The 16,832-nt window shown below is 40.6% G+C and overlaps 2 protein-coding genes and 1 non-coding gene across 3 annotated transcripts; all 3 read right to left on the bottom strand.

Annotated features, from left to right (window-relative positions):
* Nucleotides 1–503: 503 nt before the first annotated feature.
* On the bottom strand, nucleotides 504–2,470 carry LOC115678759 (protein PHYTOCHROME KINASE SUBSTRATE 1-like). Its single transcript, XM_030602190.2, has one exon. The coding sequence runs from the start codon at nucleotides 2,273–2,275 to the stop codon at nucleotides 878–880; it is 1,398 nt and encodes a 465-aa protein (XP_030458050.1). The 5' UTR covers nucleotides 2,276–2,470; the 3' UTR covers nucleotides 504–877.
* Nucleotides 2,471–5,270: 2,800 nt separating this feature from the next.
* On the bottom strand, nucleotides 5,271–10,664 carry LOC115678859 (probable methyltransferase PMT2). Its single transcript, XM_030602330.2, has 7 exons — nucleotides 10,184–10,664; nucleotides 8,871–9,522; nucleotides 8,432–8,642; nucleotides 7,812–8,100; nucleotides 7,039–7,428; nucleotides 6,104–6,181; nucleotides 5,271–5,886 (listed from the first exon to the last, which is right to left on the bottom strand). The coding sequence occupies exons 2-7, from the start codon at nucleotides 9,513–9,515 to the stop codon at nucleotides 5,643–5,645; spliced, it is 1,857 nt and encodes a 618-aa protein (XP_030458190.2). The 5' UTR covers nucleotides 9,516–9,522; nucleotides 10,184–10,664; the 3' UTR covers nucleotides 5,271–5,642.
* Nucleotides 10,665–10,756: 92 nt separating this feature from the next.
* TRNAL-AAG (transfer RNA leucine (anticodon AAG)) lies at nucleotides 10,757–10,837 on the bottom strand. Its single transcript has one exon. It is a non-coding gene; the product is annotated as a tRNA-Leu (tRNA).
* Nucleotides 10,838–16,832: the final 5,995 nt, after the last annotated feature.

Raw genomic sequence — 16,832 nt, 5'->3', positions numbered from 1 at the left:
ACTTGATCTTTTGTGTGTCCATGATGGGAACAATCTCCAAAAGATCAGGATAATGACTCTGTTCCAATGCCAAATCTTCATGTAGTGAGCTCAGGCCGTTTCGCTATGCTAAAGAAGCTTTGTCGCATCCAAGCTTGGTATCTGAACTTAACAGTCGCATGCTGCTTAAGAAAAAGGTGAGAAAAGTGCTAATAACAGGAGGAATGCATCATCATCATCATCTTTCAGCCTACACTGTTAAAAATTTCTTGTCAAAAGCTTAAGTATATTAGGGAACCATTGACAGGCTTTGCATAGAGATCGGGTTTTCTCGAGTTGTACATTCTTGAAGCATCGACTTCACATGTTGTTCAACTTTAGTTACAGACAGAAAAGGACAACCCATTCGCATTCTCATGAGAAAGACGAGTCTGGCCTATCAAACTTAAAAGTGGCTTTTAGTTTAAAGTAGAGAACAAGGCCCCATCATAGGAAACACCTCCATTCCTAAAGCAGGACAAGAATGAACAGAACTTACAAATTTAACAGACAAGGGTGGTCAAGCAATCCAGGTCCTCTAGAAACACTCTCAGACAATTGCCTAGAAAGCTCCAACTAAATCAAAATCCTGATTTTTACAGGCTAATTCAGCTGCTCTGTTCTGAAATGACATAAAGGCACCAGACATGGGCCCTGTTTTTTCAAGGATAAGTATTACATAATCCCTCAAAGAACAAACACAATCGTATTCTCAGGATAATCACTCCTCATTGTTATTGACATCAAATGCTAGGAAAAGTTTACAAGGAAAAAGAAAAGAGCAACGAAAAGAAAAACTCATGCTTCTCAGTTCTCTCCTCACCTCTCTTACGAGAAATCAAGGTCTTTCACCTTAGCCTCAGCTTGCAATTTTCCTTATTGTCATGGAGGCATCCAACCTCGGGTGGGGCCGCGGGATCTTTGGTTTGTCGTTAGCCTTGTGTGCAGTCTCAGCAACTTTCACTGCTTTATGACTCTTGCACCCCAATAATCCACCTCCGCTAAATGGGGGTTTCGGACCCTGCTTTTCTGTTGATGATTTCTCTTGGCTTAGTTTAGCATTAGCAGTTTTGACTAGACTAGCATCCTGGAAACCAGATGAAAGCGAAACTTCCTTCCCATCATAATCAGAGACCACTGAAAAATCGGCTGCGCTGGCCGTCACAACACTCCACTCGATGCTGGCTTCACTTGGCTCGTACAAAGTGGTGGGAGTCATGCACCCAGAGAAGCCATCGGATATTTGCCTAGTGAATAATGGAGGCACGCTACTTGTGCCAGATAGGTTTTCTATCTCAAATAGATCAGAACTTGCCTCGCTCTCCATGTCATCGTTTACTTCGCTGCGTTTGGATGAAGTCGGAAAGCTTTGGGCTTTTGGAATGGCATCCCATGTGAGAATTGATAGTTTCCTCTCCAGGTTCATCACCACCGCATCGCCTTTCTTCTTTGCGCGGGAGCCGAATACCTCGAGAGAGATTCGGGGCTCTTCTTCTACTTTGGTTCTGATCTCCTCTCTCATTTGTCTTTGGACAGCCAGTTTCTGCAACCCATCATGAAGCACTGGGAAAGCGAAGTGCTCCTCTCTTTTTGGACCCATTCTGGCCTTTTCGAAACTCGAGCAGCTCAACTCATTTTTATCCTGAGATGTTGGTTGAGATTGAGACTGCTTATTTCTGATGGATAAGTTCTCGTTTTCTGTACTCTCTTTTCTGATAGCCTCTCGTCGGATTCCTCTGCCCAGAATGTTTTTGCTGACGTATATGGACTTCCTATCTGAACAAGACTTGTTGCAGCTAAGTCCTGCAAAAAAGCTTCTCCCGTTGGAGATGTTCTGCTTCCCCTGATATGGAATCCTCTGAAAGCTTCTTAAGAAAGAAGTATGGCTGTTCCAACTCGTCTCAGAGCTCAAACTCGGTGTTCCAGACTTGGTCTTCAAGCTACTAGGATAAGGATCAAGATGACTTTCTTTCTTATACCCGAATTTCTTTGCGTAATCATCCGCTAGTGTTGGAGCAGAGTCTTCATCTATGTCCATGTTGAAGTACTTTTCGGCACCAAAGATGCCGATTTCACCCTCTCTAGCCGTGACTTTCCCTAAGCCTTTCGGAATGTGATCCTCCTCACTCAAAGGGATGGGAGGAGAAGAGAACCGAGCCGACTCGCCAAGCTTCTGCACGAAGCTCTCTTGTGCCGAATTCAGATAAACTGAAAAAGAAGCTGTTCGAAGATCCGTGTAGTTATTTTCACCCTCCATGGATCTATCTGAGAACCCAACAAGGAGCAGCAGAAGGAATTTGGGTTTGCTGCTTTAACTAACTTTGAGAGAGCAAGATCAATAGCTAAAGCTCTGCAGAGAGAGAGAGAGAGAGAGGAATTTTAGGAGGCAGATCGTATTGGGAGGTTTTTTTTGTGCATGGACAGGTTGAAAATGTGCCTTAAGCAATGGGGAACTGATACATTAGAGGGTTGCTATGCTTGGCATTTCATGGTTCTTTATTGGTAGCAACCAGTCTCGATGCCTAGATCTTTGGTGGGGTCACATTGAAATTGGATCGTGGCCTAGTTTGCTTGGAGAGTGACAGGCAAGTGTCCTTTTTATCCTTTTTCATCTGAATCTCACTGTGCTTAAATGCCAAAACCATGTTTTGTTTAATCTTACTTACATTAAAGGACATGGGTCATCTTGATCCCACCAAAGTATCATCTTGTTCTCCACAATGGTATCTGTTCTGTTAAGTAAAACTTAATTGCAAACTTGGCCAACGATTCAATCTTAGCTCAGATGTTTAGATAAGAGATTGCATCATCTTCATTCAGTAAATTACAACAGCTCCTAACGCGGACACAACACCATGGAATCGTTAAATTTCTTCCACGAGCAATTAATTTAGTTCAAATTATTCTGCCTTTAATGTGGACAAAAACAGGTGCAAAGAATGTACTTTTCAATACATTTTTCGACCAGATTCCACAGTGACTTGAAAACTACATAATACGAATGTGAAATGGAGACTTTTAGGAAGATGTTTATTATGTCTATCTCCATCGTAACTCGTCGTCAAATTGAAAGTGATCTTGGGAAAAATTACCAAGAAAGTCCTAAATCTATCTTACTTACGTCCATTTAGGGCATGTTTGGCAACTTGCCAAATAGTAAAAATTTCTATTTTTTTGTTCCCAGAATCAGTTTAGGAGCAGAAATCCATTTGTTAAATTTTTTGTGCCCGGGTACAATTTTGCAAAAAATTGTTCCCAGAATCAGTTTTGGAACAGAATCAAGAAGCAAAAAAAAAGTAGCTTCTTGATTCTGGAATAATTTTTCCATTTCTGATTCTTCTTCATTTTCTTCTTTTTTTTGGTTTGTTGTTGTTCTTCGGCCTGCTGCCCACACCCGCGGGCCAGGGCCGGCGAGGGCCACGACGGCGAAGCCTCGCCCAGCCAAGGCGAGGCTGACCTTGCCGTCGCCATCCAGGTCCGTCGTCACCGGCCTCGCCGGCGGCGAGGGCCACAATGCCCTCGCCGGCCTTGGCCTGTGGCCAGTCGCCGGTGCCGGCGACCGGCCTTGGCCAATGAAGAGAAGGGAAAGAAAAAAAAAAGAAAGAAAAAAATTCAAAATATTATTAAAATATTATTAATAAAATGAAATTTTGTGTAGTTACCAAACACATTCTGTTCTTTTTCTATTCTAAGAATAGAAATTTTGGGTAGTTACCAAACGCCTTCAAATGCTTAGAAATTGTTTCTGGGCACAGAATAAAAAAGAATCATTTCTGAGTAGAATCTGTTCTTAGGCACAAAATGGTTGCCATGCGCAGCCTTAGTCCTAAACTTTCAAACCTTTTGACGATGTGCTAATGTAATCATTGACGTGAATGCCAACCATCTTATGTGGCATGCCAACCATCTTATGTGGCATGCCCGACGCTAACGTGAACTATTTTTGCAAAGTTTTTTAAATTTCTAAACCTCTTTGAATTTTGTCTTTTTTTTCATTTTCTTTTCTGTTTCTTTTCTTTTCTTTTACCATGTGGCCGGCAAGGGTTGTGCTCACCGCCGTAGGCGACCGTCATCCTTGACAGGTCTGGCGTGGGTGACAATCGCCTAGGCGAAGGCGGCCCTTGCCTGTGGCCGGTCGAAATAGGAAAAGAAAGGAAAAAAAAAGAAAGAAAAGAAAAGAAAACGAAATGAAGAGAAAAAAAGTTAACAATTTTAAAAAATAATTTATAAAAATTGTCCACATTAGCGCAAAGCATGCCATATAGGACGTCTGGCGTCCATATAAGCATTTCCGATCAAAATTGGCCAGGAGGACTACATTGGCAAATCATCAAAAGGTTTAGGACTCAAATAACCAAATTAAAAAGATTTAGGATTGATTCGCACAAGTGCAACAAGTTTATGACTTTTGTTAGTAATTATTGCAGTGATTGAGTACATTGACAAATCATCAAAAGGTTTAGGACTCAAATAGACAATTAAAAAAGTTTAAGACTGAATTGGCACGAGTGCAATAAATTTATCACTTTTGTTAGTAATTATTGCAGTGATCGAGTAGATACAATAATCGGATTATTCACATGGTGTCCAAAAAGGCGTCTCATCTGGTCGTTATTGACGCAATTAAGTATAACCTCGACCGGTCCCGAGGATACTTCTGATGGCCGTTTACCATTGTAGGGTTCTCTTACAACATACATTGAAATCAACGGTGTTGAAGCTGAAGCAAGAACTTTCATCTGCTACTGAGAACATTATCATTGCCTTTTGATTTGGCACTTACTAGCATTGGTCCAGCAGTGACTTTGTTCTTCCCGGCTGAAGCGTTCGGTTCATTAGATACTGAGAAAGACTTTTTCCTTATAAGATAAGTGGGATTCCCAGCTATACTTCCATCCGCCCTTTATCAAGCTACAAGTCAGTTTGCCTGGCCCTCATAGGGATGAGGACCTTGAAAGCTCAACCTCCTTTCGTAACAACTTCCCTGGTATGACCTTCGCGAAGAATAGAATCTCAATCTCTCTTATCATAACTGACAGACAATCTACAAATGTAATAACTCCAAAGTGATCGCAATGGAAGTCCCTTATTTGCTATAGCATGTCTCTCCACCATAATCAGCTAAGTTACTACTTCGGCTTAGGTTTTATATTTATCCCATGACTAATACTAGCAGAGGAAAAAGCACGGACTTGGATGCACCCGCAGCGAATGCTAAAGCAGTTTGCATATCGTACTAAGAAGCAAACGGATAACAAATGATTGTTCCAGAAATCTGAAAGTGGAATTACAAAAGAGAGGCCGGTAGCTTCCCTCAAACAGAATGCTAATGAGTCATGTTCAAGGGAGACGCATACCGGCCTCAGTTAGCATTAACAGTGCTGCAAAATTCATTAGGAAAAAAAGAATTTGAAGAAGCACAAAAAGGAAAAAGAAAAAAGGAAAAGGCTAAGGGACTATAGATTGTTTGAAGAATTAGGGTCATCTGTACATAAAATTAGAAGGGTTGCACGTTATCACACCTCTCTCTGGGGATGCGCAAGTGAGTCGGAATGAGTTTCTTTGTCATTGAACGGCTAAAGCAGCAGTGTTCATGCAAGAACTGCACTCTAGTCATCCTTTCTTTAACCCATCTGCGGTGCGGACATAGAACTGCTTTCGCCGGCAACCCAGTACTGCTTGACGGCGAAGAGAACTTTCTCGGTGATCAGAGGACCATCCTCATGATCCACCATCTTTGTGTTCCACCTCATTCCTGCCACAATCCTCTTCACCTTTAGCAGCACATCCACTTCGTCCCGGAAAATGACTGCTCCTTCTGGTCGTAGGATACGATCCATCTCGAGGAGAATGTCTTCCATGTTACACCTGCAGTCATTAATTACAATCGAGAAACTTAAGTTAATGATGTTAATCATGATCTTTATGTTAAACCACCTCTAATCAATACTCCCATCATAAGGTGGCTTCCAGTACTTCCTGCGATCTGCCATCTAATGATGCTATTTATGTAGAAACTTAGATTTTAATCAATCACCTACAGCTGAATAGTGAATCATATGAAAAGGTTTAAGAGATCACTTACTTATCCTTGTACAAGCTGAAAACTCCATGCGCGTGAATGAGATCATATGTCCTCGGATATGTGGAGAAGGCTTCGCACCTGATCGCGGAAACCATAGGTCAAGAGGAATTTTAAGCCACGATAGAAGCTTATTAAGCAACAGAACAACTTGAGAAGATGCCATAACGAAAATAAGCATAATTGGGATTTATGGTTCCTTAAAGGAGCATGCACAGTAAATTGCACATTAAGGTCGCATGCGGCGAAAATTCTGTTTTTAAATGTACAATGGCTTGCTTCTACAGAAAATGATGATTACTAGCAGCTGATAGGCACCTGTTATATCCCTAGTAAAAGATTCGAAAGACTGCATCCCCTTGGTTTACATGCTCCAGGAGTATAATGACTCCTCTTATATTACCATAGGTCCCATATGGTCCACAGTGCATGCGAGAGGGAAGGAGGATACACTGGGAGTATCTAATAATTAACCCCGTTGGTGCTCGTCAATGAGTACTTACCAAAAAATTTGCTAACAGGTAACTGAACATACGCCTATACAGAAGTCATCAGACTCTAGGTTCTGCTTCAAGGGTTGCGCAAATCAGTTGCTTAAGGTTTTCAGTGATTGCTATTTTTGTATCCACCCCAAACCGATGAAATCTCAATATAAAGTGACGTCCAACCAAGCGACAAACATACTGTCTAACAAATCGAAACTTGGTGCTTTCATAAATAGCCGGCACAAAAAACAATGTCAGTAATGCATAAGTTCTACAACCTATAAAGAACCACAAGAACTGGATGCAATATCTCACATCTCAGCACAAACTGACTTTTGAAACAAGAGACAAGCGATTTGAGCTCATGGTCCTAGAATTATCAAAATTTAGTTCCACCGCCCAGGAAATAGCGATTTCTGGTTGAACGAAAAGGATTCATGGTTGAAAACATACCAATCATGATATATGCCTATCAGCCCACGCTCATAAATAACACCAAGAGTGTCTCTCTTAGCTATTGTGGGCATGACATTCATGACCCATAGTTTTGGAGATTCCAGAGCTGCAGCAAAACTCCCCAGACCAGCATTCATGTCCATGATGTTCCGATACCTCCCTGAACCAATAATCTTGTTCTCTGTCTTGTAAAAGTTTACATGTTTCCTCCACGTCTTGTTGTCCTCCTGAAATGAATCAGCTGACACTCCAGGTATTGAACCACTGGAAACTCTGTGTGGAATGGCATTTAATCTTTCTGGAAATGGCTTCCATGCCCCACCCACAACTTCTTCTGGATCAGTAGTTTCAGGGTATGGAGTAACACATGCCTCCATTATCTTGTACCTGCAGATCAGCAACTCTAAGAACATGAGCACTTATAGATCTTCCTGATAAATATTGCAGACCCTAGCATAAGTTCCAACAGTATCCAGTCATTTATCCAGTCAATACATGCTCCCATAGAACCTTTCTTATTCTCATGACAAGCACAGAGCAGCATGTACCATACCTATACTCAAGTCCAGGTTACAGTATGACATAACTCGAGGCGCTATAAAGACCAAACAAGGGTGGTGGTTGCCCATTAAGGATTTTGTTGCCTCTAGCAAGTGCTATTAAGATCAATTACCCCCTCAGCCAAATTTTAAGTAAAATAAGCATAGAACAGTGACTGAATGCCAAGATAACAAGAAACTGACAGATACAGTTGAAGGTCATGGATGTACCAGACATCATCTCGATTTGTGGATTTGCACACTGCGGGCTCCAGATCTTTGCCATGGCAAGAATCATAGTTGGTTCTTTTTTGCCATATAGCAATTTCTCCCTTTTCATGCTTCTTCTCCCAGCAAAGACGTTTGGCAGTCTCTTCAATTTTCCTTTGCTCCTCCTCAAGTTCTTCTTTTGGACGCTGCCATGCTTGGTAATTGTTGATCCAGTTAATGGGAGGACCAGAAAGGACCCAATAACCACCGGGTCTAAGAACTCGATCAACTTCCATCATGTACATCCCACCTGCAAAGGAAGACTATAAAATATAAAAAAAGTAAAATAAAGGGAATATTACACCGCATGTGTTTTGTGGCAAGAATTCCAAGGAAAGTTCCTAAGTTATGTGAGACTGGTCAAAATCCAATGCCAAATTTCTTCCTGCATAATATCAGCACGAAACTGAACCTTCCTCGACCAGCCTAAAAAAGACCTTTAATGAAAAGAAAACGGAGAAACAAAGATGTGGGGAAATGTGAAAACTTGGTGATGGACTACACTGAACAGAAGTCTACAGTCGAAGGACAATAAAATCTTGAAAACCAATTGATGTGAGCAACTCCTAAATTAAACTCACCATTGGAAGCCCATGGTATCAAGCAGCGAGAGCAGTGAGCCATGTCAAAAGCTCTAGTTGGATATGGCAGTTTTATGGTCCCAAGAACTCCAATAACTGCAGGGACACCTCGCTCCAGTGCAAACTGAACTTGAGCCTCATGAGAGTCTCTGGGTGCAAATGACATGGCTATAACATTTTTCTTGAACAGGTATGCACCCCAACTTGCAACCTATGAACATACATGAGCAAATGTGAATACAAAACCCAATGATATTGAAAAACAGCATTAGACATGCACATATGCAACAGTGAGAGAGCTTTCACCACAATAGGAACAAGATCTAAATGAATCTAACTTCCACGCATCTATTGAACAGTTGATCCACCTAATGCAGAAATCTAACACAAGAATAACTGATTTGAAACAAATATTTGTAATTCGCACTAGTGCACATACCCCACATCCAGTGTCGAGTGCAGTTCTAACCACCCCATTATCCAACGGAATGATAGAAGCAAGTTCTTCAATATAAGCATCAGCCCCATTTGGAAACTGCGTTCCGCCTCCTGGAAATCTGAACACATTGCCCTCATACTGGATCCAGTTCTGGACAGCCTTTTCAACAGTTAAGCTCTTGTACGGTGCATTGGCAAAGGGAACATAGTCACGACTCTTGGGCCATGGGAATGGGGTCATATATCCTTTGGGCGCTGGGACAAGGCAACGCAACTTCCCTTCTTCAGTGGGACAGTGCCTCTCTCTGTAATTCATATTTTCTCGAGGGAACATCATAGCCTGCATTTGGTCCTGACATGGCGTGTAATCAATATATTGATCACCACATGGCTTGAATTCCTTGATGTCCGTGTTGGAATCATCCATTATCAAGGCATCGCCGTTTTGATGTGTTTCATAGTGTAGATTGGAGAGGATACTGCAATCTGCCTGTTTGGTGATTTCAACTGCAATGCTGTCTCCTTTTCCAAAACCACTTCGCTGCCATGCACCCAAAATGTAGAAGACACAGCACAAACCAACTACGACAAATATAGGCATCGAACTCCTACTCCTTCTCTCATTTGGGATGCCCTTATATGCCATGAGGCACCTGGAAAACCATAGAGTCCAAATAGGATTCTTTAGAAGAGACTAAATCAATATACACTCAAACTCTAGGTTACAAACAACAGCAGCCACTGTTGAACAGATGGCTTAATTTGAACCATGCAAGCTAATGTATATAAATTTATGGATGTACAGAGTTCTTAGTACAGATGTGAGATAGTACCACTATATGCAGCCAAAGACAGCCAAGATCATAACATTATGGCGAAGGCGTACTACATCACATTTACAAAGTAGGCTAGTCATCACGAGAGATAGAAAACACTTCCAATTACGTCAATGGAATGAATATGCAGACAACGCCTTAGACCCAGCCATTCATTGCCAATGCGGCATGAGGCCTCAGTGAGCCCACACCATCAACAGCAGGGATCGGGCATCATGTCATTGTCAAAATGCAGCATTGATAACAAAATGCATAGATTCAATGTTATCATAGGGACGAACTCCTGAAACCTTCCTTTCTCTCTCGTGACGGTTCAAGTTTCCGACAAATTGCGTAGGTTCAGACAAGCACCGGCCCAGAATTGCAGTCATTCATGTCGAAAAACCAGGACAGAAAACAAACGGCAGCCAAAACATCGAAAAAAAGAAAGAAAGAAAAAAAAACCAAGAACATCCTCGTAACCAAGAATTCAACTTACGGTTGCGCAGTCGACACAGCGGTCGGAAAAAAGAACGAAATTTAATCCGAGAATCGAACACCCGCCAGTTCGGAACCCAAAAATTTGGCCTCGATCAGATCAAAGACCCGCCATCCCTCGCGTCCGCACGGCTTTGGCGAAGGACCCACGATCGGGCGCAGAACCGCGAGCCGAAAGAGCCCGAATTGGCGAGAAAAAATGAGGAAACTTTCAAGAATTGGCACTCTCCCTCGGCCCCAAGGACGCGCGCAGATGCAAGAAAAAGCGACGATCCCGAGGAGTCGACGCCGCAAGAATTTGGATCCGGGCGCTTGGAAGTTGGTGGGTTCGTGGAGATGGGTACGATGTTCGCGGTCGGACTGATCACGGGGGGGGATCAACGGTTGCGTTCTTGGGGAATCATCAGACAAGAAAGAGATGACGAATTCATGTGATAAAGGGGTCGTTGTTCGTTCCTGTTCTTAAAAGTAGAAGAAGAAGAAGAAGATGAAAGATAAAAGTCAAATCTTTGGAAACGTGGTTACCTTGGAAAAGAAAAAAAAGAAATAGATAAAGAAAAAGAAAAAGCACACGTGTCGAGAGTGGGATTTGAACCCACGCCCTTTCGGACCAGAACCTTAATCTGGCGCCTTAGACCAACTCGGCCATCTCGACTTGGTATCATGCAATCATCGTAAATAATTAATAATGTTAATAATTCCATCAAAAATCCCTTTAATTAAATTTTACAATCGAATTGTTGAGTTTGATGATACGTGACAGTTGATAGGTATACTAATTTTAGATTTTACCCTCTGTTTATCTCAAGTGTACCGGTTTGTGATTTTTTATGGTATTAATCCGATTTAACGGAAACTAACGGAGAGTAAATTTATCATAAATGTATCCGTTTAAGGTTTTTGGTGGTCAAAAAATTAGTTTGTGGTATATTTATCACAGGTGTACTAATTTGAGGTTTATGGTGGTCAAAAAATTAACTCAGGGTAAGTTTGTCACAAGTATACCAAATTAAGGTTTTTCATGATATTAACTCTATTTAATAATCATATGTAATTATTTCCTCCTATATAGTAATTTCTACATGGGGAAAACAAAAACCAATTGCACCATGCTTCTCATAAAAAAACTGTGAAGAAAACATCAAAACTTGGTTTGGTTAAAATTCATGTGATGAAGCAACCGACATAACATGTATGAAGATTAGGTGCGTGACACAAATTTTGTACCATACACCACAAAATGGAGAACGATTTTATGTTTTGACCATTCATTCTTGTTCAGATTTGTGTCTACACACAGTCAATGAGATTAATGAAGAATTTTCGTGAGATTTGTTGTTAGGATCGTGGAACACTCTGACAGGCAAACACCGAGAATGAGATCGCGGAACATCAATTGCCAAAGATGTGGGACTTGTAGGTGACTTCTTTTAGTCACATAATTACCGGATTACGTGATTAATTACTTATAATGAACATAACATGTAGATCGTGTAATGTGTTTATGACATTAAGTCACTTTATCGCATGTTAAAACAACATTTCACATATTTCATTACTAGTGTTTGTTTGGGCACACGCGTGAAGCTCGGTAGTTGTGAATAAATTAAGAAGGTGATGAAAGTGGGAAGTTACTAGGAACATTAATCGTATATTTTCTATTTTTTTTACGTTCTTTTTGGTTAAGTTGAGGATATTGAAATATGCATATTTAATAAACGGGCAAATCTAAGCTCTTAGAAATAAGCAGAAAACGGTCAGAAAAAGCATTGAATTGGGAGTTCAGAGAGAAGGAAAGTAAAAAATAAAAAATAAAAAGAGTGAGAAGGGGAAGATAAGAATCAAAGCGATGGACGACAAACGAAAAATAAGAGAAAGAAAAGAAAATTACAAAAAGAAAGTCTTAATAATAATCCCAATTTGGTAGTTTTAAGGACACTGAAAAGTAATGCTCGAGGAAAGTGAAGATCTACGAATTAAAAGAAAATTTAAGAATTAAATCTGCTTCAGAAAATAAAAAATAAAATCCAATTTATGAGCCATCCTACAACAACAAATCTGATAAAATAGTTTTCTATATTCGTAAATGAACGTTCAACTCGGAAAACTTAATTAGAGGAAAAATATTTATTGAAAACTAATTAAAGTGCCAAGGATATACAAACTAAAGTAAAGAGTTTCTTTTAACTTAACCACTAAATACAAATTCCTGTTATTGGAAACCCTCTGCCGCTTATCTACATCACCTCAGTTTTGCGTTCTTCCTGCAGTTTTAGATATTAAGTTTCGATTATGATGTTAACGAAACTCTCTGGTATCTCCATGGCAATAAAGTGACCCGTTAAAAAGTTTCGACATCAAGGTAAGCGCCATATAAAAACTATGCAATTTCCAGTGTCATTTTTCCCAATCCAAAACTATAAATTTCCGCACCGAGCATACTATTTGTGCGCGGTGCGTGAGTCCCACACTCAGCCACTGCAAGGGGCGTGTGCAGCTCACCCCAACGTCCGGTTGAGACTCCATTTTCACCATTGAACTTAGCACAGTTAGCTATACGTCCCCTCCATTTTTCGTTAATTTTTTAAAAATAGTCAATACTCGCTGATTTCTGGATATTATGAGAAATTACTGCAAAATGAAGACATGGTTCCGTACTTGCAAAAGTTTTATGAAATCAGAGTTCATGATCTTTGACCTTATGAAAATTTTAGTTCTCTGGAAACGTACAAGGGGGATTACTCGAAAAAGAGGAAGAAGATTTTCAGCTTTATTTAACAAATAACAAAGAATTTGTAGATTAAGTATGATAAGTCTCGATTTATAAAATATTGAGCTTAGTTTAAGGCTTAGGCCCAGTCCATTGACCCGTTTTCACAATTCTCACCGAGACGGGCCCTTTCGGCCCAAAAGACACAATTTTATTTTTTTGAGGGTATATTTCCGATATTTGGTTAAAAAATTTATGATTAGGAGCAGAAGAAAATCCATGATTAATTTGCATTCTTTTTTTAGCGGAAATTCGAGATAAATGGCTTTTTATCACTTGTATGCTTTTATAAACGTGCATGACTTTTCAAGTAAATCAAATTATTTTCGGCATGGCATGTCCTCTATGATGACGTAGAAAAACAAAAGGTTTTACGGCATGCTATTGCATAACTGAAATTGGGCTTTAGATATTTTTCAATAATTTGGGTGCTGCAATGGAATGTGTTGAAAAAGATATGCATATGAAATATTTTTATTTTGGTGATGCTTATATGCCGGCATTGTGGAGTTTGTGTTATTTGATTTATGCTCATCATCGGCCTATGTGCGATGAGATTACTGGATAATATGAGATATGAACATCTACATAGACCAGCTCTGTTTTGGGGCTTAATCACGGTCAGACGTCATATTTAGGATTTAATCACAATTGATGTGATTTTCAAGACATAACCTTAACTGATATGGTTATGTCATAGTGGACGTCATATTTGGGGCTTAATCACAGTGGACGTCATATTTAGGATTTAATCACAGTGGCTGGCAAGGTCGACCTCGCCGGCTCTAGCCTCTGGCTGGTCGCTGAGGTCCGGGGATCGGCCGGAGGAAGAAGAAAGGGAAGGAAAAAAAAAGAAAAAAAAGGAAAAGGAAAAGAAAAGAAAATAAAAAATAGAAAAAAATATTAAAATATTATTAAGAGTTGTCCACATCAGTGCCGGTCGTGCCACGTAGGCCATCTGGCATCCACGTCAGCAATATCCAGTCAAAATTAGCTGGAAAGACTGAATTGACACTAAATCAAAAGGTTTAAGACTAAATTGGCATAAACATAATAGATTTAGGACTTTTCCGACAGTTTTCTCCAGATTTACGGGACACTTATATTAACTATAACCTCTTATAATAGAAGATGAAGCCACGCACATAAGGAGCTTCCTACGCAGTTCTTAAGCACTCGCCATGAAGATTTCATCAACAACATAACAAAGGAAGCAAACGGTCCCGTCTAACTTAAAATCTTATGCAAGATTGACTCTAGTTAGAAGCTCGCAGTGGCTGGAAGACGCTGCTAGAGAAACCAAAAGTGCGTCAGGTCCTAAAGGACGAGGAGAGAGAGCCATCCCTAAAACGAATCGTTTACTGGCCGTTTCCCTATCAAATTTGTCCATCTCAGCACCAATCAACTGGTGTCTTTTGCGGTAATCTCTTGCCACGTAAAATGCATACTAAAGATGTAATGTCCCGGGTTTATACTATGTAATATTGTCCGTTTTGGACAGGTGGTATCAGAGTCGACTCCCGACCGCGTTGGGGGCCACAATGAAGGCGATGTGCCTGTAACGGGTGGAGAGTGTGACGGCCCAGGCGGTGCATTCGCGCCTCGGTCCTTGGACGTGTGCAGGGAAGGGAGGGAGAGTCTCTCTTGTCCCATATCACCTAGGGGGAGTCTTGGACTGGCTTATAAGGCTTGGGGTTCTATATCTGTGTAACGCGTTTTAAAGCCGTGAGAGTTAGTGGGCTCAAAGTGGATAATATTATACAGTGTAGACCCGAGGCGTTACAAAATAAGCCAAGCATGAAGTGTGTTAGGCTGAAAAGAAAGAGAGCAGAAAGCGATGCTTTATGTTTCTTTCAGTTATAAACGCACTGTACGGATGCCAATGTAGCTCTAAACTTTTTTAATTTGTCAATTTAGCCCTAAACCTTTGAGCGAAATTACCAGTTATAAACCCACTATACGAATGTCACGTCGTCGTAATACTCATTTGTTTACGTTCCCAATTGATGATTTGGCAGCATGTTCTGAGGTTGGTTTACATGGAAAATGAACAGCAGTGGATGCCCAACAAATTTACTAATAAGCAGGCTGGTCGATGAAGAAGGATGAACCACTGATGAGTAGGATTATTAAAATGAGAATGTGACCTTCATTCGGTGGACGAGTCATTTGAGGCGGGAAAATTGTCCACAAAGTCCTAAACCTATTGTACGGCGACCAATACAGTCCTAAACCTTTTGAAAATTTGTCAATTCAGTCATAAACCTATCATTTGGATAATTGGCCAGAATGACTTTATTGGCAAATCGTCAAAAGGGTTAGGACTAAATTGGTAAATCGTCAAAACGTTTAGCACTAAATTAGTACAATTAAAAGGTTTATGACTGAATCGGTCGTTGTACAATAGGTTGAGGACTTTTTGGACAACTTTCTCCATTCGAGGCTATATGAAGCATAAGAACAAGAACTTTGTGCAGGTGGTCTTCTGGAAGTGAAATGCATTTGATAAGAACCATAAGATGCCATGGACAAAACTATTTACTTGCCTAAGAAGAAGATAGTGGACGGTCATCATATATATGCCATACTTGGTTTAGCACTATTCAAGTTTGTGTCCTCGAGGTCCTTGTTAGTCCTGTATAATTTGCATTTACCGGTCGCCTTTTCGTTTTCAAACAACCGCGTGTCCTATCTTATTTTAGCAATGATGAGGGACGCGAAATTTGGTTAGTATTGATTAATATATGCGGAAACCAAGGGATCTTGCAGGGAGGGCAAAATCACCATAGAAACAAACAGATAAAGAATGCGAGAGCCTCTATCGCAAATGATTCGCTAATCAATCGGAGCATACATTTGCTCGCACGCTTAGATGATTCCTGGCTCTAGATCACACATAATCCCCCGGCGTTTAGCCTCTCATAATTGCTCGGTAAATAAATCGCCAAGAAATTGCCTCGTGGTTAGAGAGACTCGGGGTGCATTTGGTAATATTTCTGTTCCCGAGAATAATTTCTTTTTAGAAATAGTGTTTTTTATTTTTATTTCCTCAATGAGTTTCTGAGCAAAATAATGCATTTGGTAACTGCACAAAATTTCTATTCTTGAAATAGAAAAAGAACAGAAAATCATTTGGTACGACTCTAAAATTTTTTTGTGACGTGAAAATTTTTAATAATTTTCCAAGATTTTTTTAATTTTTCTAGTTTTTTCTTTTATTTTTTTTCCTCCCTTCTTCTTCGTCCTCTAGCCAATCATTAGGCCTCGGCGATGGCCGACGACTGGCCAGAAACAAGGACTGGCCTCGGGCGAGCCCCCAGCGAGGCTCGATCTCGCGATGGCTGGGCGGCAAGGCTCGAGCCTTGCATGACATGGTGAGGACGACCTCGCCCGGCGATTGGCTAGAGGAGGAAGAAAAAGGAAGGAAAAAAAGAAAATGATCTTGTTTCATAAATTATTCCCGAGAACAAAGAAGTCTTTTTTTTTACTTCTTATTTATATTCCAAATCTATTCTGGGGAATAGAAAAATTAACTGACGTTACAAAACGAATTTCTATTCTTTTTCTATTCCAAGGACCAAAAGAATAGGAAGGAAAAAGAAAAAAAAGGATAGTTATCAAGCATGCCCTCACCATCTCCGCAGAAAAAACGCACGAGTTGCATGAAACATCGCCGTGGGTTCCTCGCACCGGGGCCCGCCGGCATCGAAGGAGTTGACTTCGCCGGCGAACTTTTGGTTAAATTTGATTGCTCCCCCGGCCAAAAACTGAATAGAGCTTCCGTCCATGGAAACCTCTTTTTCTGATTGCTTTTACAATGGAAGAAACCTAAATCCCATCGCGACAATAAAGCTGTATATGTAAAATTAAAGTGGGCCCT

Source organism: Syzygium oleosum, unplaced genomic scaffold (assembly GCF_021117445.2).
Source record: "Syzygium oleosum isolate NSW1041296 unplaced genomic scaffold, Sole_v2.1 Sole_v2.17, whole genome shotgun sequence".
NCBI classification, from domain to species: Eukaryota; Viridiplantae; Streptophyta; class Magnoliopsida; order Myrtales; family Myrtaceae; genus Syzygium; species Syzygium oleosum.
This window is presented reverse-complemented; position numbering and strand designations above follow the sequence as displayed.